This window comes from Barbatula barbatula, assembly GCF_947034865.1.
Source record: "Barbatula barbatula genome assembly, chromosome: 11".
NCBI classification, from domain to species: Eukaryota; Metazoa; Chordata; class Actinopteri; order Cypriniformes; family Nemacheilidae; genus Barbatula; species Barbatula barbatula.
Window position 1 is genome coordinate 22891951 of NC_136774.1, and position 27041 is coordinate 22918991.

Sequence of the window (27041 nt, forward strand, 5' to 3'; positions counted from 1 at the left end):
TGAAGATGTGTTTTCAATGTACACAATATTTTATGTCTCGTGATAAAACTGTTCCAAGTTTAAAACAATCCAAAAGCAGTAAAGGAGATGGATTTGAAGCTTGTCATTTTGTTATAAAGTGGAATGTTTACCTAAACACACAGTTCAACTAGATAAGCTTACCACGGAGATGCCAAAACTTCACAAGAAAAAACACCGTTTGGGTTGAAGAACTCTGTGTTCCTCGTGTCCTCCTCCGACTCACAGAAAGCATTGACTCACCACTTTAAAATGCTGTCCGGATGTCTTGAAACGATTCTTACATAACACTGCAGTAATTATGGGTATCGTCTCGCTGCATTATCCAGAGAGAGAGCCTTGGGTTTATCTCCACTATAATACTGCTGGATTTCAAAAGAAATGTGAGCTTGACATATTTTGAAGTTTGACGAATGAAATCATAGCTGAGGTATCCTTTTCTCTCATCGCATTTTAAGTCGCATAGCTGTGAACTTCTTAGCTGAATCTACAGGGTCACTGCTTATACGTTGGTTTGCTGCTGCAAACGAACATCCGCAATCTAAGTACTTACTGGCGACATGGATGATATTTCACTCCATTGTTTTCGGATTAACAATTTCTAACTTCATTGAGCAAAAAACGAAGAAGCTATAACTACTGTGATTTCAGCAAACCAAGTCAATTTGTTTTGTTCAAGGGAAAGTTCATCCAAAAATAAAATTCTGTCTTTATTTACTCACCTACGAGTTGTTCCAAATCTCTATAAACTTCTTTGTTTTGACGAACACTGAGAAAGATATTTGGAAAAATGCTTATATCACAGCAGTTCTTGGACCCCATTGACTACCATGGAAGGAAAACTTACTTTATCGTTTTTTTGTTCTGTTGAACAAAACAAGATATGTAGAACAGGAAACAGTTCTGGGGCACTTTTTACTACCGTTGTCATTTCCTACTATGGTGGCCAATAACGGTTTGGTTACAAGCATTCCTCCACATATCCTAGAGATCGACTTTGGGTGAACTGTCCCTTTAATGTTATTGTTAGTTATCTTGTACCTGTATCTTGTAATGCTTTATTAACCCGAAACAGAGAAATTGTAAGAGGAAGGTTCGCTTTAACCACATGTGTGAAAAGCAGAAGTAACACAGAACATCCAGATGTTAAAAAAATATACCTTTATTAGATCATGTGATCCATCACATACCCACTGAATGCATTCACAGATTCTAGCATTAGCCTTGTGCGTAAACGTCTCGAGGGGTATTTCAAATGAAAGTTTACAAAAAAGCGAAATTTTTAAACAGAATCCACACAATTATCAAACATATTCTCATGTTCTTCTGATGTGCAATGACCTACACTTTCCAAATGCATGTGACGAATAAATATACAGCCGGTTTCCCAAATATCTACAGCTCCTAAACGTTTCTCTCACTTTCACACACGCCACAAAATGTAAACCTCTTAAAAGTGGTTTAAGTGGGACTGTTCTTTCCTCTAACCACATCCCACAATCCCTTGCAGTCTCTTGCGCTTGCTATAATTGCTACGAAACTAAAGGGGGGACGTAATACTGTTTTATTATTAATTAATATTAATGTAAAGGTTTCTAAGTATGTCTCCAAACACAGATTAACTTAACAAGTTGTTATATGCTTTGTTGAGCAGTTTGTGTGCCAGTATCATTCAGTCAAACAACACATCTATACAATCATGTAAACTTGTTCTCTTAAAGCTCCAAAAGCTTATTTCATCATAGATCATTCATCATTTCTATGGTTGATCTTTAACGGTGATGCTTTTTGGTTGCTAAACGTTAAAAATCGATCCAGTACAGCAAATGGCGATAATTGAAACTCTACAAAATACAAACAGTTAATAAACTAATGAAGAATTTGTTGTAGTCATGTGTGCCTAACAACCTCAGATCTCTGCCGGTATCCCAGCCCATATATGTCCGTCTATAACATGTAGGTGTATTTTTAAATGGAGACTTAACAAGCAAAATCACAAGAGATGTATTGAGAGTATCTCCCTTGACATTTTGTAAAAATATACACACAGACTCCCCAAAGTAAACTGATCTAAATTTAACATTACGCTGGGGATGTTTATCAGATTGTTATTCCTCGCTGGTTCGCTTTTCTTCCCTGATTGATGGACATCATTATTTTCCCCTCTTCAGCTTCATGACCCTATCAGCCTTAAACATTTAATGCAGCCCTTATCAAGCTCAACGAAAGTAGTTCCTCAGAAGTGACAAACACAGAATTTATTACAGCAGTCTTTATCAACATGAGGAAGGTGGACTTTTACTTTGTCATGAGCCTGCTGACAAAAGAGAACGTCATCATTAAGTACCCAACCAATAGAAGGGCTCTGTCGGAGAGAGTACAAGAATCCTGCCAGCAGGAAACAGCCGACCGTCCAGTGTCTGCGAGGAAGACGAAAAGAGAAACTTTCCGCAGCCGAGTGTCAGTCTGTGTACTCCGCCACAATTGACAGCAGAACAGTGATGTCATCTGGCTTTCCTCCTAAGAAAAGAAAACAGAGACAGTTACCAAACGACTACAACATTGTTCTATAGGAGAAAGTCCAGAGTTTTATTCCTAAAATTCCTATTTAAATCATCGTTCAAAAAGAGGGTAAGACTTTGTAATAAGGTTTCCTTAAAAGAGCGGATCAAATATATTTGTGAATACGGTGGCACAACTTACCCCTAACATTCAGTCCGTTATCGCAGGCAAACTGTGCAAAAGGAGACATGTAATTGGGGTCGTATGCCAGAACATGGGCCTGTTCAGCAATACTCTTGGCAGTTTGCTGGATGCTTTCATAGTTGGCGTTCTAGGAACAGAGCAAAACTCATATTAACATTTCTGAAAAATACTAGAATACGTAAAAATCTGTTACTGTCGCAAGCCCAAAAATTCTGCTACCTTGAGCTTTTTGAGTTCTTGTAAGATCATGTAGTCTGGCATGTTGTCAAACAGGCCGTCTGTAGCCGTGAGGATGATGTCACCCAACTGGACATCAAACGAAGAGCTATCAGCGGCGTCAGGGCTGTGACAAACCAAAAAGCGCTATCACTTTACATTCAACAGGAACAGCATATTGAACAGCACAAGTTGAGAGGAATAAAAGCAGTTCTAATCTAAGAAGCTTGTGGCTTGATCCTCATTACAACATGAGAAAACATGTAGATCAGTTGTGAAGTGTCTTGTTGCGTTCCAGGAAATCTGGATCAGACGTTCTGAACAGTGGCTGACAGTTTCTCTGTCATTGCCAGACGCCCCCAGGTCATCTTCTTTAAACTTAATACTTGGTTGAAATGTTAAATTCAGAGAAACTGTTTTAAATTAGAACAGCGTTAAAGTATAAGTCGCTTGGCCTCAAAGCACTCCATTAGTTTGTCTTTGAGACAGAAAAGGAGAAGATGGCGAGATTTACAGAGGTTGTGCTAAGGTTGTCTCCACTTGGCAACCGTGATAATGTGTCTGACAGGATTTTAACTGACAGGACGCATATGATACCAGGAAAGACACACAACCCAGGGTCAGTAAGTACAAATTATTAAAGTCTTTTAAAATTCCACCTTATTAGCATAAGAAGATATTTACAATAACTATGAACTTTGCTTATCATATAAGATTTTAGAGTTGAGACCGATTGTTTTGTGTATAAAGTTTGGTGCACATATTCCATTAAAAATGTTGCATTGCATCAAAGCAGCTTTACATGGAAAAGAAAACACAAAAGATGAAAATGTAATGTAAAGAGTACAAACACACCAAATAAAAGGAGTGCTAATGGAATTTGCAGAAGTTAATATAATATCAGCCGTCTCTGAGTGAGCAAGCAAACACGGCAACAGTTGTGAGGAACCAAAACGCCAATTATGAATAAATGGAGAATAAACCTTGGGAGAAACCAGACTTTGCCAGGAGGGCCAGTTCTCCTCGTAGTCAATTGTTTTTGGAGCAATAAGTCAATTTTGAGCCACAATTAGCAGAGATTGTTCTATACCCTAATCTTTGTGGTAGACCCTGCTGTTTTCACACCGAGAGACTCATTTCTCGCCTGCGGGGACTGATAATCCAGTGGAGTTAATAACCTTAGACTCTCAGGGTGACGATCTCATCCCGCTTTAATACTCTCAGCAGGGAGATTATCATCACACGAGTCCAGACAGAGACGATCATTGCATAATCAGAGACTGATTATAAACTCTCATAACACTACAAACAGCTCTACCTGTCACTGAGGACAGAGCCCTCTGCCTCCGGCGGGGCGATGGATAGCTGGAACGGTGTGTTAAAGTAATGCTGCTGCTCATCGGACCGGTGGACCACTTCTCCTCCTCTGACCACCAGAAAACCAGAGTCGCCCAGATTGGCTGTGTGCAGTTGATGACTCTGTCTGTCCAGCACTACGATACACGCCGTACTGCTTCCTAAAGACAAAAATTATTAGTTTGTCGCATTTAAGACATTCTAAAGTCTTTCATTTCATTAATGAACAACAGTGTTAGGGATGCTGTCAACTATTGACTCCAGAACATTTCTTTGAAAAGCCAAACCCCAAACACTTCATATTACTTTAAATCAGGGCAGGGACTGTTTGAATCTGGGAAGATTTTGTACAACAATATAAACTTGTGACCCAGTGGACATGATGTCTGTGACTCATCAAGCCTACAGTCTGTTTTTGAGTGCAATGACTAATTTCTGCCCAATTCACTCCAGTTACAGTTTTGATCCCATCCTGGAAAAAACAGAGCCCTTCCCAAAACCAACTTCCTTCCCAAGTCATGAAACATTCTCTTCTTGAATGGCACAGAATGTCTTCTGGCATAATAACCATTCCACAGGTTTTCACCGTATAGAGTCCTGCATGTTGGCGCACGCAGAGCTAAGAAAGGTGCCCATAAACTGTAACTACACGCTGTAGCTTCATGAAACAAACAATTAACTAAGGTTTAGAGCCTTGAAGGAGGCATCACACAACATTTTATTGAAACAGCATGCGACAAATCTTCTTCAATTGAAGATTTGTTTTCTTTTAAATATGTCCAGCAAATGAAACAAAATCTGCTGTGACCACACCCTTAATTTAAAATCAACCATAACAGCTGATTATAATCTAATGTGACCAGTTGCGATTTGGAAATATATTTGTAAGGAATAAATTCAAAAAGAGAAAAACTGCTCCACAGGTCCGTAAATACAATGTACTCATGTATCCGTATATTCTTATGCTGAATGTGCTCACCTAACAGCGGCACTTTGTTCTGAAGTAACTCATAGTAGCTGGTGGTGAGGATTCCCACCGGGTTGCTCGGCACAAATCGTCCTTCTTTAACCAATCGTTCACACGTCCTCATGAGGGTCCCAGAGAACTGAGAAGGGTCCACCCCGTAATCTCGCCAGCCCCCCACTCCATCAGCCACACCTGCAAAACAAACATGATGACACACATTATTTGTTATGAATGTAGTTTGGATTACACAAAAAGGCCACAAGGGCATTACGACATGACTTTAATATTGTATAATTAAATAAGTAGTAAAGCAAAAATAACTATACTTTGCATAAATGTGCTGTTATTAATAATAAAATATATTGTGGTAATAAACACGCACAGTATTTTTTTGGCCACTGCACATGAAGTCCGAAATTTCTGCACGTTCAAATATAAATACAACATCAGGTTGTGTCAATCACATTTACAGACTGCCTCGGATATTTTCGTCCGTCATAACAAATTTGGACTGGGTTACATTTTCTGCGTTTTTCGCATCCGCAGCATTTTGAAAGGCGTTTTGATGATTCAGAGACACCATAAAAACAAGCACATTTATTTATTTATATTTTGATTTAAATATTATTTTTTTTAACAACATTTAAACCGGTGTTTGTAATATTACACCATCACAACAAAACTCCCAGTAATTTATTAAATAATAAATAACTACAAATATATTATCACATGCATAATTGTGCTACACGTAACTAACCATGATATAAAACGATGCATACAGTGGTCATAAAATACTGCTCATCGCTAACTGTAAATATCTGAAAAAGAAGCTACAGAATGAAATGGCATCTGTGCTTCTTTGTAATGGAAACAACGGACTCTGATGTTAGTGTACTAACCCTGCAAATACCCTGCTGAACTTTCACTGTCACTAGATTATTTATTTTTACTCATACAGTACAGTGTTTTATGTAACAGAAATGCTGCTTCAAATCATAAATATGATCAAATGATTTGATTTGTCTTGTATATTGACACTTAAAGCAAACATCAATGGCCCACACCACATAAGGTCATGTGCTTTAGCCAAATCAACCGAACAGACAGAGGGAATTTTCCTACAACTTGCTCCCAGCGTCCCAGACAATACCCAGGAACACTTGTTTGTGACCATACAAGGCAAATCCTGCAGTTTCTCATTGCATCCTCGTGTGATCTCGCCTCTTAGAGTACCACTGGTGCTGTTTACATCTGTTGGCTTGAAGTTCAAGTTTGCACAGCGTCTTATTATCATTTTACACAATACCGAACCCTGTCCATATAGTAAATGTGGATGTGCTGATATTTCTTAAAAAATATAAAAGTTAGGAAAAGCACGGACAAAGTCTTTGTTTGTAGTAAAGAGACTTTTTTCTTGTTATAAAACGGCAATTTAGTTTTTTGACATAAAATACGACATTTTGCAACATCAAGGAAATATAAAAACCGGGCAGTTGTTCTTTTTTAATTTGCCTCAACTCATTCTGTAAAAATAACCGTGACTAAAATCGCATCTTGCGATCAATCGTGAATCGCATCGTACACTGCGCATCAAGACCGTTCTCAAAACATATACGCCCACTTTTCCACTAGTGTACGAATAAAGGTGGAAAATAAAGTGCATTACGACCACTCTAGTCACATGAAGAACCTCGCACTCACTTTGTAGTAAAATTTGTTTTAATGACAGTTGGTTAGCCTCGAACTCGTTCTCATAAACGTGAGTTTGACGTTGATTGAAAACACACGAGACGCGGATTATCACTGTTGCATAATAAAATATAATTTCATTTATAAAAAGGTTATAATCAATAAAAATGTATTCCGGTAGATCAACGATATATCGCACTGCGTTACAACGCAAAGGTCAGGGGTTCGAATCCGACACTGATAACTTGAATGCATTTTACGTCACTTTCGTAAGTCAATCTTATTCGTATTATGACAAAAATATAAGTTATAAAAGCAGTCACTAAATGAGCCAGTAAACGGAGTTTATACCTTTACAACAAGTGACAGTCGCACCTATAGCAAAACGATTTGCGGCGACGGTGACGTCAGAGTCGATTCTGACACGAAACGATACTCGACTATCGTAGTGTGTATTTGTATTTGTATTAAATGTAACGTTACATAGAGCGAATTGTGTGTAAATAAAACAGCAGGAGCATGCGTGCAGACCACTCACCTAACACATCGGCGGTCCTGTGTCGCGCTATAAAACACGCGTCGTCTCCATAACACATGCCTTTCTTCAAGATCCCCTTCCGAAAATCCTTTCCGAAGCCGAAGCTGGCGGACACCAGGCTATAATCGCGGCCGTCGGTTTGAGAGAGTCCGCCGATGACCGCCCGGGCCACCAGTCTACCGTACGACAGAACGGACAACATCACCCAGTCCGGGCAATAACAACAGACCCGCGGGTCTAGATGATGTTTGAAGATACGTCAACGCTGCTATCGTGACAAAAGAACGTTACAAAACCATCCGGGTTTCAAAATAAACGTGCGCGTATCTTTACATTCGCGTTAAGATCTCCATGTCGGTCGATTAGATGTCAGTCGGGATATCCGAAAAGATCCGGGTTTTATAAGTCACTTCTGGCGACGAACCTCATCGCTGCTCTCGTGCGCTCGCATCGGTTCGCGAACTGCCGAAGAAGGAGAGAAGGCCGCGACATAGACCGTTCTGACGTCACGCGCCGTTACGCAAACCACGCCAAAGCTTATCTAAGTAAGGTCTCTGCACTCGGCAGACATTTGCAGTCATATAAAACCGAGCCCTATCTACTTTAATAGTGACGTCACGATGAAACAGTAATTTAACTATAAAGAAAATAACCCTGATATCAACTTAATCGAAACTTCTGTTTCTTTAAGACAAATTACGCAACAACAAAAAACTCAGCGCATGCGCAAAACTGGACGGTTCTTGAGCCCCTTTTTGATGATTGGCTCTTTTAACTAAAGGGCGGGACTAACTTCGCTGAGCGTTGCACTTTTCTCCTTTCACAGTAATATAGCTACAGCGTCGTGTTAATATATAGCATATAGTCTTTTCTGACGTTTAATATGAAGAGTTTGCTTTCAAAATGATAAACTTATCTCAATTTTATAACTGAAATGAAAAAATCATGTTTATTTGTTGTGCAGTCCGATTAATATCAATCAAACTGCACTTGGTTTGTTTGGATTTGAGCCACAATAACACAATACAACACAACAAAAACATGTTAACATTATAAAAAAAGTTATCTTTGATATCAAGTTTTGGAAACAAACTTAGGGTTTTAAAATATTTTTGAAAAATTTATAATTACACCTATAATGTATAATTTGAATGTAAAATGTGAAATCGTTTAATAACTTCATGCACACTTTCATTCTATTTCCATATTTCATATTATTTTGAATTCTTTACCATTATTGTAAAAACGTTAACAGTCGAACGTAGAACGTGTTATTTTTTCATGAATTGGGCCCATTTCATGAAAAAATTGCTCACTTACAATGACCCAAAAATAAAAGATCTGTCATCATTTACTTGCCTTCGAGTTCTTCCAAATCTCTATACATTTCTTTGTTCTGATGAACACAGAGGAATATATTTGGAATAATGCTTGTAACCAAACAGTTCTGTGATCCCATTGACTACTATTGTAGGGAAAATTACTTTATAATGTTTTGTCGAACACAAAATAAGATATATAGAAGAATGTAGGACAGCGAACAGTTCTGGGGCACATCTGTCTACCATTGTAAGTCACTTTGGATAAAAGCGTCTGCTAAATGACTAAATGTAAATTGTAATTTCTCCTTCTATGGGAGTCAATGGGGGCAGAATCTGTCTGGTTATAAGCATTCTTCCATATATCTTTCTCTGTGTCCAACCAAGGAAATGTATACAGATTTGGAACAACTAGAAAGCAATTCGTGACAGAATTTAGGTTTTTGAGTGAACTATCCCTTTAACAAAATCACACAAAATGTATGTGGTGTGACAGGGTCCAAGACTGTGAATAGAGCATTGCGGTTAGTTTTGAGCATTAGCTGCATGTGGAAACAGCTTTACTCGGGTACAGCTTGTGAACTTTCAAACCCCTGGTTCAGGTCCAGGTGAATCATTTCTCTGCACGTGCCAGACAGAGTTCAACTGCAGGTGCAAGTCAGTACTCGGCAACATGTTTCGTAATAGAGCTCTAGCATCTTAAATTGAGTGTAAATATGTTGACTTCAATGTCAAAGTCCAAAATCAGAAAGTTGTTGTGCTCGGTCATTCAGGATCTGAATACTGATGGGAGGGAAGCAGATTTAAGTGAGATGGTGTATTTTAGTTCTTTAGCGTCATCTAGTGGCAGCACTTGTGCAGTACACGAACAGACGACTAATGGAATACACAGAAAATCGGCCTATTGTACTATATTGAAAATGTACTTGACGCAGTTGTCACACGAAGAGGAATCTTACCAGATAAAATATTACGCCATTTAAACGTTTCCTTTAAGTGTCTTGCTGTTTCACATATTATATATTTCAATATTTCAATTTCAAGGTACTTTATTATATATTACATTATATATATATATATATATATATATATATATATATCAAACAGGTTGACAGCTGCAATGCAAGTAGGCCTAATTGTTTTTTCCCAATCGTTTATTTCACACAGGTGTTTTACCTGAACAACCACACGAGTAGTCTGACATCCACAAAGTGTCCACAATACTGTGCTTGTCTAAACTTCAAATGTGCAAACGTCTGATTGCAAAGTTTCCCTTTTGTTGCTTTTCATTTAGTTTGTTTTCATGAAATATAACATGTAACCTTGTGAAGTGTCGGGTCAGAATGAAGTGTATGATTCAGGTCGTTGTAACGTCTTGCTGGTGAAATTAAACTCGGATTCTTTTGTGGTATAAAGCCTTGACAGCATTTGTGTTTCAGAATTCAATTCAATTCAATTTGATTTATATATCGCTTTTCACAATGTGCATCGTTCCAAAGCAGCTTTACAGGGGAAAATAGAAACCTTAAAACACAAAAAGGTCAAACTAAATGGTGTTTATATAATAAATAGTAAATAACATCTAATAAATGCAGTCTCCCGGTCGTTTATTTAGCATATTTTGCATTTAAGTAAATGCTTTATGGAACAGTAGTGTCTTTTGAAGGGTAGAATTGAAAATATACAAGATTGAAAGAGCACAGGAAGATCTTAACTTGTTATTTATTCAGTGTGATTGAACCTACATTTATTTTTAATGTCCGTCTTATTTCATTTGTATTTGTGTGACTGTAATGTTAAATGTCTGTATCTACTCAGACAGTAGATGGCAGTAAAGACCACTGTTTAGAATACAGAGACTACAGTAACCACTCAATAATTTGAGCCATGCATAAAACCTCTTATTATCATTGCATTATTTAACACAATATCAACGTGTCATGTGAAAACAAATGCTGGAGCTTTTCTCACAAATAACGTTTTATTTAGCACGGCATATCATTTGGGTTCACTATTAAAATCGTGATTTTGCCACAAAAACATCCTCTCACATTTGAATTGAAATAAAAATCAAAGCCAGCTCTAATACGTTTAATATGTTTATACTAACTCTGAATAAAGCTTGTTTTGTAAGCTGATGCATGGATAGGAGATTTATCACTCCTGGTCTTTCTCTTCTCCATGTGTGATGATGTGGACCAGATTCTTATAATCCAGATTACCCGCTGCATCTGGAGGGAACGCACTATACATCTGCTCCATCTAAGGAAAGTTAGAAAAAGAATGTGCTGTTACTCTGGACGGATGTGTAAGCTTACACAAAATAAATCAAGACAGATAAACGCAAACTTTTTCTATTCGATTTACGAGTATTGTGACATACTTGTGAACACACAATGTTTAAGACACCAAACAAGTGACGTCAAACCTCCTCTGGAGTGAATCGGTCTGCTTGTGTCGTCAACATCTTTGTCAAACTGTGGGGCGAGACAAAGTTTTGTTAAACCCCAGATAGACCATACGACAAAACCTGCTTCATTTTTTACACGGATGCGTATTATTATAAATGTCCTCACAAATCCTTTTTCAGTGTCCCCTTTCCATCACTGTCGAACACTTTGAAAGCATTCAGGATTGTCTCTTCTGCATCTGCTCCTGAAAATATTGAGAAATGTTGAGAGAGAGAGAGAGAGAGCGACACGCGAAAACTTCCCCCAAAAAGTGCAAAGATTCACGCAGAAATCCTACTGGAGTTTCAGAAATAATTGAAGACGATCCTAATGGGAATATTCATATAGGCTAATACAAGATCTTTCAGAACGCACTGTTCCCAATTGGGCTTCTATGACTGTAAAGGAAATTACATTTTTAAATTACTTATAAAATGAAAGTAACAGCTAATCCTCCTATTAAGATCCTGCCGGACACACAGAATTCATTTTCACTGGATTCTTGCAAACATTTTATCATCACGTTTACCTTTCAGCTTCTCTCCAAACATGGTGAGGAAGACGGTGAAGTTAATGGGCCCTGGAGCCTCCTTCAGCATCTCATCGATCTCCTCTTGCTTGACGTTCAGACGGCCTGTGGAGACGGGGGTCAGAGGTCAATGCCGCTGTCAGAAAGCTCCCTCAGCCGGCACGCAAAAGGACAGCGACGCACAGCAGAGATTAGTAAAGCCCACCTAAAGCTGCGAACGTGTCCCTCAGGTCGTTCTTGTCGATAAAGCCATCTCTGTTCTGGTCCATGATTGTGAAAGCCTGAAGCGGATGAAAGAGAGCAAATATAGTGGATGAGTGAGAGAGAGGGACGTAGTATGTCTGATGAATGGCGGACGTGCTAAAGATTCCTTAAAAAGTGATAATTTGTGCATTTTGTGTCTGTTTGTGATATGTGAGAGAGAGGAGGAGAGAGAAACCATTCGTCTCCACGCTCCCGTCACTGCCATCTCGGATCAGAGTCATCCTTATCCTGTTTGTCGTGATCTTTTCACAGCTGCTTTTAGACCAGAGACAACGTCTGTCCTGCTGCATTCTCCACGCAACTTCTGCAGGCTTGACAGCAGGTTCAGTGTGTGTGTGTGTGTGTGTGTGTGTGTGTCTAGGGTGTAAATCACTCTGCTGTGCTAATCGTCACTGACAGATTCTGAATTATTCACGAGCGATGATGAGCGATGACATATTGAAGTCACATACGGGAATCTCGCCGTGCTTCTTCAAATGCTTGACATCACAGCGAAACAGGCCTGATAAAGAACGCCGTCACGGCCATTAGAGCAGAACACTTGTATGGTTTGTACCTCTTTGAACTCCTGGATTTGTGTCTGCTCGAACATGGAGAAGACATTTGAATTGGCTCCTTCTGTCCTCTTCTTTGCTTTTTTGGGTGCCTGCAAAAGCACACGTGACAGGTTACATAAAAATACATAAAGTATATAAATAACACATATAAATAGTACTTATGATATATGAATCGTATACTATAGACTATGTTGTGGATTACTTTATGAAGTATTCATAATAATAAAACCAAAGAACACATTCATATCAAATAGGTTTATTTCACAAAACAAAATAGCTTTTAATAACTTATTAAGGACAAAAGGATTGCATGGAGGGACTTGCAGCGTTTATTTGCTATCGCTGTCTGTATTCTTAATGCCGGTGTGAGTCCACAAAGTAGTTTAAAAAATGCACATATTGGGCCTCATTCATGAAACACTTTTGTTTTGTAAATCGTTGGAAAATCATTTTAATATGAATTTTCGGATTCATGAAAATGTTTGTATATTCGAAATGTTAGACTGCTCCATACCACGTGTCATGTGTACAATAGCACGAAATGTTCTGTATTACATTATTACATTTAGTCATTTAGCAAACGCTTTTATCCAAAGCGAAAAAACACATCTCCCCATTTACAGGACGATATGTATTTCTATATGTATTTCTTTTTTACATTGACATTGTGTTTTTTGTACAGTAGAGGGTGCGTACATTCAATTTTAGTCTCTGGTTTTTTAAGGTGCTCATGTAGCAGTTTGAGAATCATTGCTCGTATGTTGCTGGTCTGTTTTCGATAAAAATGAGAAATTTCAGATGTGACATCTTAGGCACAGTTGATGCTTAAACGAAGCTCTGAAACTGCTACGATGTGAGAAATAAATGAGTGTATGTGAATGTGAATGTACGGGCGCTGCCCTATGAAATGTAAAATGAGCTCAAAGAGTGCAGAGCAACGGATCAGATTTGGGATTATAAACTGGCGCTGACTGTTGACGCTCTCGTCTCTGAGCCTGCTGATAGATAATCTTACCAAGACAGGATTAATCACCACTATTTACACTCATGCCACACAATCTGGAAAACATTGCGAGATGCATTTCTGATCGGTGACATCACAGGACAGCTGCGGGTCGGTCTTCGGCCTGGATTACATTTTTACATTCGTCCTGTAGACGTGAACTGCAAAGTGTTTTCTTTCAAGGGTATTTCCAAAAGTTTGAGCTTTTTCATTGCTAATGGGAGTTTTCATTTAGGTATCCATTTCGACTGCGTTGTCTCCCCAAATTTTTAGGAGAAATGAATTGTTGAATTGTTGATGTACAGTATGAGTGTAGAGGTGTAATGTTAATATGCAAACGCCTGCTCATATTATTTGATTTTAAAAGAATTAGATGAGACATGTTTATGTTGTTGAGACTTTAGATGTTCGAATTCATGATTTTGTCTGTAAAAAATGATGCTTTGACTTAATACGTGCACCATTTTTGCATCATAGTTTTAAAGTAAATTCAATTTAAGGAGATTTTAAGTCAAAATAATAAGAGTATCTTTGTTGCTTTTACACAAATATATTAGTTTATTTAACCCTCTTTACTTAAAAATGAAGTAGCACGAGTTCAATAAACTTACAGTGCTCACGTAGGCTGTACTTAAATATTTCATTCATTTGCTTTATTGTTCATATAGCACAGTGAAGAATGTTATTATATCAAACAGTATTGAAATCATCCTTGACTGATTTGATGTCAGTCATTGACTGATTCTCCACAGAAGCTCACAACATACTGTATTACTGATGTGTGTCTGTCTTCCTTAGAAACATGAAGGGTTGAACAGGGTCCATGCTTACCAAAGCAAACACGATTCACCTGAACGGTAACTTCACAGAAAACAACATCAATAATACTAAATACATTTTGAAATTCCATATACATCTTATTAACATCTACATAAATGCCCCAAAAATGCTTATCATTTAAAAAAAGCATTTATTATCAAACTTTTCAGGCACAAGGGCTTATAGGTATTCCTCACAGCGGTTTTACTGATAATATTAAGTTCACTGCACTAGAAATGTATTAGAGGTTTACTTGATTTTTCCATTCACGTTTTGCATACTTTTGAGCTTTGTTGTGATTTATATTTTTGTGTTGCATGAACAAAGGATTTTAAGATAAGATGGATATGCAAACAATACGGTTGTTGAGACAAATAATGGCTAGAGTGCTAGAAGCTGTGATAACTTAAAAGGAAACATTAGCGATGTCAGTATAGGAGATTTGGGTTTTCATTAGGTCTAAAAGAATTGGCTGTATCTGTTATGATGTTCCTTTTTCAAATGTACTTTGTGCATTTTCTTTGTGTTCTTCCTGTGCAATGAAAACATGTGTATTCATCTTTGAGAGCAGAAACGGATTATTATTAATTTCCCATTGAAAGTAACATGAATAAAACAGTCAGACAGATGAAAGTGGCTCTGAGTAACTCTTACCTCAATAAAAAAACACACATTAAGCGTTTGTTTCAAACACAGGAAGAACTGATTCTCTACATCTTTTGTATAATGTTCATGTGAATTAACGTGTATACTGTTTAAAATTGTAAATAGCTTCAGTGAGTATGAGAATATAGAAAACATCTTCTGTATTTTAATATAAGCATGTATGGAAAGTTTCCAATATCTTGACCTGTCCCCAAACATTAACAACTACAAATATGTATAAAATATATAGCTTGAGAAAAATGGTACATTGTAAAACATAAAGGTTTCTAAAAGACAAATCAAACTCACCATAACTGTAACTCTTCAATCCCAAGATAGACGGCGAAAGTGATATCAAACTGAACTTTTAAAACGCTGTTTTTATATATAAACCTAACATACCCTCCCCATCTATGAATACATTTTCCATGACGTTATTTCTAGTCAATTGTAGTCTTCAGAAGTTATTTTAAGAATCCTGATTAAAAGGCTTTAATAGATCAGCCGCCCGGTGGATTTAAACACAGAACACAGGACAGTTGTCGGGATGAAGTTCCTAAACCGTACAACGTGTCTGCTCGTTTGATTGACAACTGCATTTGTAAGGCCGATTTCTGATAGCCTGTATCTATGTCAGTGGGATACAAATGTGTTAGAAGCTCAACATTTCCATTTTTAGCATGTACACTAAATGTTGAGTTTGTGTCATGTTGTGCCAGAATTATTCTTAAGCCGGTGTTCAATGACTTGTGACCCATTACTGTTCAAGGTGTTTGTTGTCTCTCCGAGCAAAAATGCAACGTGCTTTGATTTCTTTGTTACAGTAATGCAGTTACATTGTGACGTTGTCATGTCTTAAACCACAATATGTACGTTTGGAGCGCTAGATGGTGCCCTTTGGAAACAACAAGAAAAAGTGAAGATAAACGACGTTATGTATGAGAGTGGAATTATGGGACATGTCGTTTATAACATCCAGATGGCGTACGGAGGTCGCCCATTATGCACAAAATCATTTTATTTGATGTCATCGTAAGGAATTAGCTCGCAAGAAACGTGGAATGTAATGAGAATGATATTGGACTTTGTCAATTGATTTGGGAGCGTAATGCTACACAGTTTAACTTGTTTATTACAGTCATACAGTCGTCGTTTAAAACGCTTTTTGGGGTTTTCTTTTACTCGCCAAAGAGTCATCGTGATCCATAATAACAGAACAACAGATGCTGAGTCCCAGATGCTGTATAACCACTTCCGGATTTGCGTGTTGCCGTAGTTACAACCGGAAACTGAGGGTCGTGCGGAGCAGCGGATATTAAGTCAGTGATATGCAACAAATACAAGGGAGACAAGGGACGGGACATTATTTTTAAATAGGAATTTCTCTGGATTTGCACATTCTTGGGAACATTTAGGATAATATAAGTACACATCTGCATGAAATATATCACACTGGCAAGTTATTTTGGGGTATTTCATAACACGATTCTTCCATATTGTGGCTTTAAGTGTCCAAACACTTTTTGGATACAATGAAGGTTTAGTCCAGTACTAGATGATGATATGATCAGGAGGTGTATACGTGACCTCTACTCGCCCTCTTACACCAACTCTGCAGTGTGCACTAATACTGGATTAATACTACACCTTTAGAAGCCATATATCACCGTAGAGATGTCCAGCTGACAGCGGGAAAGACACTTCCAACTATTTTCCTATTTTTGGCCGTTCACAACTAAAAAAACCTTAATCCATAAACTCTTTAAAGTCTTTTCACCATGGACCCTTCTTGAATGATGTTCATATTTTCTTGTGCCTTAATGCAATGATAACTTTCATACTGAAATATGTTTGCCAGCTGGTGTCACAACATGCCTCTGTTTTCAGGCCTGGATCCGATCAATATATCAGAGTTCAGCAGCAATGAATGACCAATATTCCAGGAAAGATTTTACCGGCCGAAGTCAAACATTCATGTGTATCTAGGCCACTGGATATATACGTCATCAAGTGCACGAGTCCACCCTTATGGTATAAACCGTACGGGTGATGTCACTTCTGTATGTCAACAATGCCTTCCACGTTTTTTTATTTCATGTCATTTGTTTGAGTTCTTCATCACATCTTTATAGACTTCTAATAGACCGCAGATAGAAACGTCTCTCTCCTCCGTTTCAGATTATCTGCTGTTGTGAGGCTTTGCACCCTTGAAATATCTACATATTGAGATTGGAACAAAAGTAATAAGTGTTGGTGCGTCAGGCTTGTATATCAGAACTGATTTAAATTTCAAATTTAACCGTGAACCGTATCAAAACAAGATATATTATTCCTTTCTTATAAGACCGATGCAGTCCTTTCCCCCCGAAGCAATAAATAAAAAGCAATAAAACAGAAACTTTTAATAAGCACCTTTTATATTCCCGGTAGTTGGCTTACAAAGTGCAAATATATTTCTGCTTAAAAATAGACTTGCTTTTGGTTTTGATAGCAGATAGAAGAATGACAGATGTGCTCGCGCAGTAATTGCTCACGGTCCACGAGCCAGCGGAGCAGTTAACCTCTTAAACCAGCTCATTTGAACACATTATTATACTGATAACTGAGCATTTCACATGCTAAATTCACACCTAAACAGGGAAATAAATCCACACAGACCTTGTAATAATGGAAACAAAGTTAACCAAAAGCTTGGCTCTGCTTATATTAACAACTTTTTAAAGGAATTGCAGTTTTGTGTACAGAATTGCCACCTGCATTATGCACAGCGTGATTTAATAACCTTTCTCATAGCGTACGGTGAGATTACTGAGGGGCATTCTTTTCTATGACCTTCTAATGGCCATCACATAACCGCTACAATATAATAATGATCAAGGTTACTTTTAAAACATGTCACGTGGATAGAGAGTTTGAAATCTATGCTGTTTGTCATTTATTTATTAATTGCAAATACTCTTCATTGTAAAGGCTACTTGGGAAGCAGACCAGTCCAAAAGAAACAAACCCCCACAAGAGGGAGCATGTGTCAACATTGTAGTCTATTCAGAATTTCAAATGGTATAATCATACAAGCCCATCAGAACATTTGTGTGTTATTGTTATTTTGCCTAGAAAGTCAATCGGATTTGGTTTGATTGTTGGTTTTTAAGTGTCATTTGTAAGAGAAAACACGGTTCCATTTGCTATTATAAACAATATCCGAGATAAATACCAAACGTTTCCAATAAATATTAAAATTGCATCCCTTTATCTCAGACTCAGTCATGTGCGTTGCTAGATAAACGGACTGCGTGCAGGTTTGTGCCATTTGTTTTTATTTACAGAGAAAACATCTGTGTTTCTTTTTTACATGACCAGTTTATACATTCAAACCCCGATATGGTTGGAAAACACATTTACATTTTTTAATGATTTAAGCCTCCTCTTTATGAAACCTTCTATGTTTTACGCATAGAAGTTATATAGGATTATTGTATACTTCATGATTCACAAGAGAAATAATAAAACGCTTAATATCTCTTCTTTTTCTTCTCCAAATGAATCCGTTGAAAGTTGCAAACATCATTATTTGTGCCTCGTTAATGATATGCAAACCGAAAGTCTAAAGAGGCTTGACGATTATACGCATGAAACATATGGCGATGCGCATTGGTTAACGATCGCGTTGTTCTCCTTCCAGTTCCCAGACGTTATCGATCAACCCGTTACGTCAGTATTGATAAGTTTAACAAACCCAAAATCAAGTGCAAATGGCCAGTTAATCCCGGGCGCTGCACTAATGCATCCGTATGCATTCATATCGCATGCACCTGCTCTCGCGCGCATCCGCTTTTCCAGAACTGTTCTTTTTTTCAACATTTTTTCCCATGTGGAGTGTAATCGTCAACGCTGTTTAACGGGGGGAATCCAGCCCATATATTTCTTGTAGCCGCTCTTGAATATTGTGCTCAAGATGGCCGCCGATGTGGGATCGATGTTTCAATATTGGAAGAAATTTGATCTTCGGCGGCTTCAGGTTGGTCTTCTTTCTCACCTTTTTCGTCCGACGCGATCGCGTACGAGCCGATGCACCTCGCGTTTCGTGCATTTAGGCTTTTGGGGACTTTAGAGGGACGGGATGCTGCTGTTTCATTGATAGTTATTAGTAATTGATCCTCTTCTGCCTTTTGTTCGGTTCAATCATTGATCAGCAGCGCGCGGAGCTGCGGAGGCGCCGCTGCGCGCAACCTCGCGCTTTAACGCCGCGTTTAACCTCATTTGATCGCATCTGTCGTGAGCTTTTCTGGAAACGGAAACTTTTAATACATTTGCACGTCTGCGGAGTGCAACTTTTTATCCGCGTAACGGGGTTTATTCTCGTGCCAACGGCGACGGTGACGCGCGCGCGGCTCGTGCGTCTTTTTACACATCTGGCACTTTATTAAATAAGCTTATCTTAAGATCGTTTCTTTATTTCATATTGTCTTTATTAGTGCGTTTGTCTTATTCTGACACGTTGCACCAGTAGATGTTGTGTTGGGGAAAGTTTATGAATATATTGTTGACGTGTCATTTATTAGGACGTTAATCGTGTTAACAGTAAGTTTCTTAATGTTTAATGTTGGTAACGTGGCATGCTCGTGTTGAGGGTTTAATGTTTGCATGTTTCTAATCTAATGATCTAATATGACTAAATTAAAAGTTTGATCTGAATGGCTTTAAAAACTCGTAAACGTTTGTGATTGAGCTTTATTTGTAAATACTCAATGTTGTCTTAAATGTTGATCATTATTAAATAACAGAAGGTTGAATGTTCTGTACGTTTTTGTTAAAGGGACACTTCACCCAATGATGAAAATCCCGTCATCGTTTACTCTCCCTCGAGTTGTTCCAAATCTGTTTACGTGTCTTTGTTCTGATGAGGAAGATATTTGGAAGAATGTTTGTAACCAAACAGATCTAAACACCCGTTGACTCCCATAGTAGGAAAAATACTTTATCATTTTGTGCACAAAATAAGACATTTGGAAGAACGTGGGACAGCAAACTGTTCTGGTGCGCTTTTGACTACCATTTTTCCTACTATGGGAGTCAACGGGTGTTGAGATCTGTTCGGTCATAAACATTCTTCCAAATATCTTCCTCGGTTTTTCAAGACATTTATACACATTTGGAACCCGAAGGAGAATAAATGATGACAGAATATTCATTTTCGGTGAAGTAGCCTATCTCTTCAAGTAGACTTGATGCAAACACCATTGAAATAATCGATGTGTATTATTTTATTGAATGACATATTTTAGGTCTTTAAAGAGGTTTTGTGGCTTTATGGAAACAAGCCTGTTGTTGGTTTTGTGTTTTTGGAGACAACCGCTTTTGTCGGGTACCAAACCAGCGCGTTGCGTTCAAACGCGCGCTCCGCGTTTTGTTCCAGCCGCAGTACGCACGCTCCCATTAACCCCACGACGCGTCGCGATATAACCACATCGCTCGCGGACGTTTCCTTCATAACCAAGGATGCTGCGTTCCGGTTGTGACAGGCGAGTCCTGTCGCGTCACTTGCGTTCGCGCTTGTCGGACTGTGTAATTGCATTTCTGCTAATGTTTGTAAATCAGCCGCGGCCAGCGAGAGGGCGCAGACTCACTCCTGTGATTGATGCTGTGTAACATGAGAAATGACAAGAGCATGCCATGCCATAGAGGAATCACATCTGTGTGTGTGTGTGTGTGAGAGAGAGAGAGAGAGAGAGAGAGGCCAATTGCTATTCAACCCTGTCCAGAGAAGTGGTCCTGATGTAGGTTGTTATTGGAGGGTCTCATCTCTTCACATTGAGGTTATTCAATCCTCAAACCTGTCCGTGGACACCGAGAGCAAACGTGTGTCCATTGAGAGGTCATTTGGACAAATGCGGGATGCTTAATGTCTGTGTTGTGCTGAAAATACCTCAGACACGAGCAGATATTTCAGATCAAGGGGCCAAATATGAAAGTCTAAGAACACATTTGAATGCACACAAACATTAGGGGACGTGTCCCATTGAAGGACAGGAGAAGGGGATCTGCGGTGGAAATCAGCAGGGATCTGTGACGGAATATTATATCTGGGTCACAATAATACTGTATAATATTATGATTCTTTATGGTGATCTTATAGTTACTCTTATAAAACTGTGAGGTATTGCGATTGTTTACACAGTACGCTTCTGTCTCTTTCACATGCGTGGGACCTTGGTGCTTGTGCAGTGATATTCATAGCTCATCACGTGAATTTGTATTTTGTTTCAGTCGTTTTTAAAACAAAGATGCTGGAAGTGTTTGTGGTTGTAAAAAACAAGCACGCCATCGGATTGTTAAATGTTAATGTACATCACACGCATCTCTTTGTGACACTGTGTTATCTGGATTTCTTAAAATCTGGAAGTTAAACAGCGTATGTTAAGCTGACATCCATCTGTTATGGTCGTTTTTTTGTTTTGAATCAGTCTGTAAAAGTCACACTGCGCCTTTTTTTTTTTTTAAATGAATCCCGTCAACTATACATTTGTGCATTTGAGAACCCGTCTCCTTTGGTTGCGGCTCTTAGTTTGTGGAGTTGGTGTAGGTCACAGCTGGTTCAGGTTATTGATGTGCTCACCTGCAGTCTGTGACGGTTTAAGAAGTCCGATTGAATATGATGTGTGTGCAGCCGGCATGTGCTTCAACAGCATATTACATTGTTTACATGGACTAACATGGACTGCACAACGACACATCCAAAACATGATAGTTTCATTTCAATGAACACATTTTGCAAAGTCTTTGTTTTGTAAATGCATTCGCTGCACATTTTCCTTGTTGTTTTTTACCATCATAAATGTAGTTTGTTATCTGGTGCACGTGCACATTTGTGACACGCTAACGTATTATTTTACCCGATTTATTTGCATGTCGTTGCTTCTGACTTCTTTCTGAATTGAGTTGGTTTAGTCTGTGCTGTCATGGTTTTGGTTATGGTGTCGTGTGGCCCCTGTGGGACATCATGTCTGTGGCGGTCCCTAGGGTCCCCTCACCCACTCTTGAACTTGGACTCTGCCGAGATCCGTAGATCAGTCGTGCATGGGGAAATGGAGTAAAAATATTCAGGAAGTTCGTAACACCTTTAATGTGTCCAAAAGTTCACGTGTGGAAAATTTCAGATCTCGAAGCTTGCCATCACAATTTTACTAACCCGATCTACGCCGTGAATGGTGCGTGAGTGCTTGTGTTGATCAGCGGACGCCGGATAACTTTGGGAGAGGGGGTATCTGTAGCTGACAGGTGATTTATGAGCCTCTTTGTCCGTGTTGGTCTGTAGCGGAGCATCTGGCCGTGTCAGATGATGTTTTTGCTGGGGTCTGTGGCTTATGCCTGTCGCTTTGGTTGCTCTCAAATTACATCATTTTATACAGCAGTTCCTGTCCTGCCATTAATCCTCGGAGGTGTTTCTGTGAAATTCCCGAGTGTGTGGAGGGGCGTTGTGGGTTTGATCTCGGGGGAATTGTTCATTAGGGTGATTTTAGGGTGCGTTTTTGATATAAATAATAACAGTCAGCTCTTTCTGTGTTGTTTTCTTTCACGGAAATGTTTTGTTATACATGTTTTATTTCTATGCCTTTATTAGATTTCCAACACTTAAAAAAGGAGAATTTATCATTTGTGTATTATTAAACACAGAAGTTATACAGTCTTATGCACTTTATTTAGCACACAAATACATAAAGTTTTTTCACTGCCATCTTTGTAATGTTTTGTAGGTCATGTCCACATCTGCCTATTTTAGTAGAAATGCAGATAAATCAGTTACACCATAAAGCAAATGAAGAGTTTGGATCCAAAATGATATGACTCCGTTTTTAAGTTTTTTCAAAAATCATGTTTTTTATTATGTTATAACATGTTTTATTGTGTTAGTTTGCTGTATTTTTGTAGTCATTATGGCTCAAATCAAAACAAACCATCTGGTGTTTGATTGATATTAATTGGAATGCACAATAAAAACACATGATTTTTGTAAAAGCCGAAAAACTGAGTTTTCTTTTTAACTAAACTCTTAAAATATTCTTCAATTAATCCCGTTTCCTAAGCGATAGGACATCTTCATAAGTATATACGCTGGCTTTCTCTAACCTCAGAAAAGAGATCACGCAGCTATAGTCGGGCTACAGGTTTCGGTGACCTTGGTCTCAGGTCACACGGCCGTTGCCGTGGTAATAATTCACACCAGCCAGATGGCATTTCCGTGAGCGCTGGTGGAAAGGACGGGCCAAAAGGCCCAGCTCGTCTCTTTTAGGACGCATTTGGACCAATAGGGAGCAGGCTTTTGAGATCCCTCTGCAAATAGCGTGTCATCTTTTGTCCTGAAATGTGTAGACCTCCATTGACCATGCAGTCGGTCAGAGCACACAGTCATTTATCTGGATAAGAAAAACATTAGGGGTGTTGTATTAATATAAAGTGCCCAATTTTAACCTTTGATTTATGCGATTCATATATTCTGAATTGAAAATAAAGTGTCTTTGTTTTTAGTCTAGGTCACATTTCTGTTAATTGTGCCGTTGTGTTAAGTCATATGCTGCGTCCCAATTTGTCTACTTATACTATGCCCTAAAAGTATGTACTGCTTTTGGTATGGAAAAGTATTACTAATTTAGTGCGTAGCAAACTGAATGCACATACTGGGACATACTACAGCGAAACAGAAGTGGCCGTTGTTGCCTAGATGACACCGTAATAAACAATACAGCTCATCGTTGCATTTAAGCATTTATTCATTCATTATTCCGTATGTTCACAGTATACTTACATTTATTCATTTAGCGAAGCGTCTTTTATTTAATTTTATTATTGCGTCACGAAACTCCGCTTAGTTTAACATAGATATTCTGACGGTAACTTGCTTCTCTATCGCCACCTCTGTTTAAAATGTAAAAGTGCAGGTTACAATATTATTATTTGGCAACTGTGCCGAGTCTCTACGTTTTTGGCTTTGGAACGTTCAGAGCACAATGGCACCGCAGTGGTGTATATGTTTTTTTATTTTATTTTAAAGTGCATGTTATCCAAAGCGACTTACAAGTTAGAGATCATTTAACATTTTGTCAACATTTCACCATGATGATCCGTGGCAAGGACAGAGTTCTCAACACATTTTTGTACCTGATAACAGATTTTTCTTCTTTAACTCACCAGCTCAGCAATGTTCACTTTGAACTGTTGCTTTGTCATGACTGTAGTTGACCTGAGAGAAAAGAAAACCTTTACATTACTGCCTGTTTCTGGCTACATTAAAAATATAAGATGCACATGAATGATGTTTGACGCCTCGGATGAACACGAAGTTCCAAGTGTTTTGAAATGACCTTCGCTGTTGCGTTTGATGCTGTCGAAATGACTTTCAACACCTTTTTTTGTGGGCCGAGGGTCACAGTGTGTCAGATCATGAGCTCAAGACTGTGCCACATTCAGCATCACTCCTCTGCTTTAGACTTGCTGTGTTGTACTTTTGCTCTGAGCTTTTCCCCAACCATCTCCAATTGGCCATGAAAAAGACTCATTTCAACTTTGTACTCGTGTGTGTGTGTGTGTGTATTGCTGTTGTTGTTGCTGTCAAATGCAGTGAGTCTGGAAATGGTTTAGAGATGTTCTGCAAGGCGCTCGGGATTTGAAGGGATAAAAGGACCGGCAGTTCTGTCGAGTGCAAACCGTAGATATCCTCAACGGCATTTACTAACCAGTGTGAGCACGAATAAATACGGTACTTTAACAAATACTACAGTATTTACTCAGACTAAAAGATGACTGGGGAGCCACTGGCTTCTACAATAAAACATGAAGCAGACAAATTATTTGGTGTTGTTGCCAAAATTACAGAACCACTTGATGTAGATGGTCGTTCAGATGCGCTGGTGCAAACCATCATATGCAAGAGAAAGTGTTTTTTTTCCTGAAACTGTTGCACATTTTCATGTTTTCTGACACTTGGGCCGTTTATATTGTAGTGATTTATTCATATGCACGTGTGATTTTTATTGCTCACTGGAAATGTTTAATGCTCAGAAGTAGGGCTGCGCAATATTGAGGGAAAATGCGATATGCGATAGCATGCTAAATAATGCGATATTCGATATGCGATACGATATTTATTTTTCTAAAATCAATTTAAATTGTATTAAAGTATATTAAAGAAATTAGATAATCAACATTTATTTCACATTACTTTAGGAAAAAGAAAGCATCACTACAACTTATGAACGTGAACAGCCATGTTTTACTGTTGCATTATCAACAAATCTGACATTTTGTAAACAAACAAAAAGAAATAAAACTAACTTCCCTTCGCGACGCGGATTGTTGATTGACTTGTTATCCCAAATAACATCCGTGTGCCATATAGATACTATACTATCCGCATCGACCTAAAACTTTGAACATATATAACTTTATGGAGAATGAATTAGCTCATTTATCAACGATATGCACATGTGATATATTTCGATATATCGCACAGCCCTACTCAGAATTTGCTCTTTCATAGCTCAGATTTGGAGTTCTGGGTTTCGCGCAAGTATTAACTCAGTCCAAAATTGTCCAGGAGACAGTAATTGCTGAAGCACACGAACGGCATGGAGGTGTAAAATGAATGTAGATTGTGGAGGTAAATATTTGAGTTCATATTGAGATCTTCAATAATATTGACTTTTGATTGCAGACTAGACAAATCTGCGACTTGACATTGTTGAGATTTCTTCTGAAACATTTGTGAGAAATATCTGAGAAACCCTTCGATAAGTCTTAAGCATTAAATCTCATTGATGTCTCGGAGAAATAACCGAGCTATTAAAGAGGTTTATCTTTATTTTGTGGACCATCATTAGATGTTATTAAAAAGCGATTCTTCCGCATGTGCTGTGAAATAAACATCATAATGCCGTATGCGCTTCTCTAAAACATCATCCCAGAACAATCTCTCTCTCCATCAGTGTAAGAATGGAAATTCCATCTCTCGACGTGAATCTTTGACGGAGGACAAAGAGGAGAGAAAAGCATCTAGAAAAGGCTTTTACGGCATCTGCAAATTGAGTTGTGAAGATCCCGTAGTCCCGTCCCCCCCCAGCCGGCAACATTAGAGCCGAAGTGAAAGTGACTCAAGATTTAAGCAGTTTAACCTTCCTCTGTAGAATTAGCTGAAGACTTCAAAGCCTCGCGCTTCAGCGTGAGGAGAGGAATGATAAAGCGCTTCCTCGCGCCGCGCCTGTCTGCTATTCATGTCATAAAACAGCACGTTAATCGCCGTGACCCTCCTGGGGCTTGATTTTCATACCTGTCCACACTTATTTTCCCCTTTTCACCTCCACTGTTCCTGAATTAACCCTGCACGCCGGTGATTTGATACTGAGGGCAGATTTTTGTTCTGTTGGCGACTTTATATCTTCACAAGCTGAGACTCAGCAGGAGCTTTTGAGAATCTAAACTAATAGCACTGGGATTCAGTGAATCAGTTCACACGGACAAACCGACTGATTCAATGACCCAAAGGAAATGTTATTGCTCCAATGTTTCTCCCAAAGTAGCTTAAGAGATAGAAAAACAGAATGTTATCGTTGAAACGCATGATGGGTTTGGAGGTGTAAATGAATGTAGATTGTAGAGGCCAAATAATCTTCAATAATATAGATTTTTACAGACTTTCCATTTATTTATTTAGTAGACGATAGGGCTGTACGATATTAAGGAAAAATGCAATATTCGATATGCGTTACGATATATATTTTTTCAGTACCAATCATTTGTGGCGCTTTTCTTTAAGAGACATTTCTGAGATGTAAAATATGTAATCTCTCCATTTAATTTCCATTTATTTATGTAGTAGACGCTAAGGCTGTGCGATATTGAGGAATAAATGCGACATGCCATAGTATGGATAGTATGCGAAGTAATGCAATTTTTCTAAAATCAATTTAAATTG

The 27041-nt window shown here is 38.4% G+C and overlaps 2 protein-coding genes across 2 annotated transcripts; both read right to left on the bottom strand.

The window, feature by feature from the left end:
- Positions 1–1159: 1159 nt before the first annotated feature.
- pptc7a (protein phosphatase targeting COQ7 a) lies at positions 1160–8218 on the bottom strand. The gene is made up of 6 exons (XM_079467695.1): positions 7491–8218; positions 5276–5455; positions 4259–4457; positions 2944–3067; positions 2722–2851; positions 1160–2538 (listed from the first exon to the last, which is right to left on the bottom strand). The coding sequence occupies exons 1-6, from the start codon at positions 7690–7692 to the stop codon at positions 2480–2482; spliced, it is 894 nt and encodes a 297-aa protein (XP_079323821.1). The 5' UTR covers positions 7693–8218; the 3' UTR covers positions 1160–2479.
- A 2295-nt stretch (positions 8219–10513) lies between these two features.
- Positions 10514–15432, bottom strand: myl2b (myosin, light chain 2b, regulatory, cardiac, slow). The gene is made up of 7 exons (XM_079466768.1): positions 15386–15432; positions 12609–12698; positions 11994–12069; positions 11789–11893; positions 11386–11464; positions 11238–11286; positions 10514–11071 (listed from the first exon to the last, which is right to left on the bottom strand). The coding sequence occupies exons 1-7, from the start codon at positions 15386–15388 to the stop codon at positions 10967–10969; spliced, it is 507 nt and encodes a 168-aa protein (XP_079322894.1). The 5' UTR covers positions 15389–15432; the 3' UTR covers positions 10514–10966.
- Positions 15433–27041: the final 11609 nt, after the last annotated feature.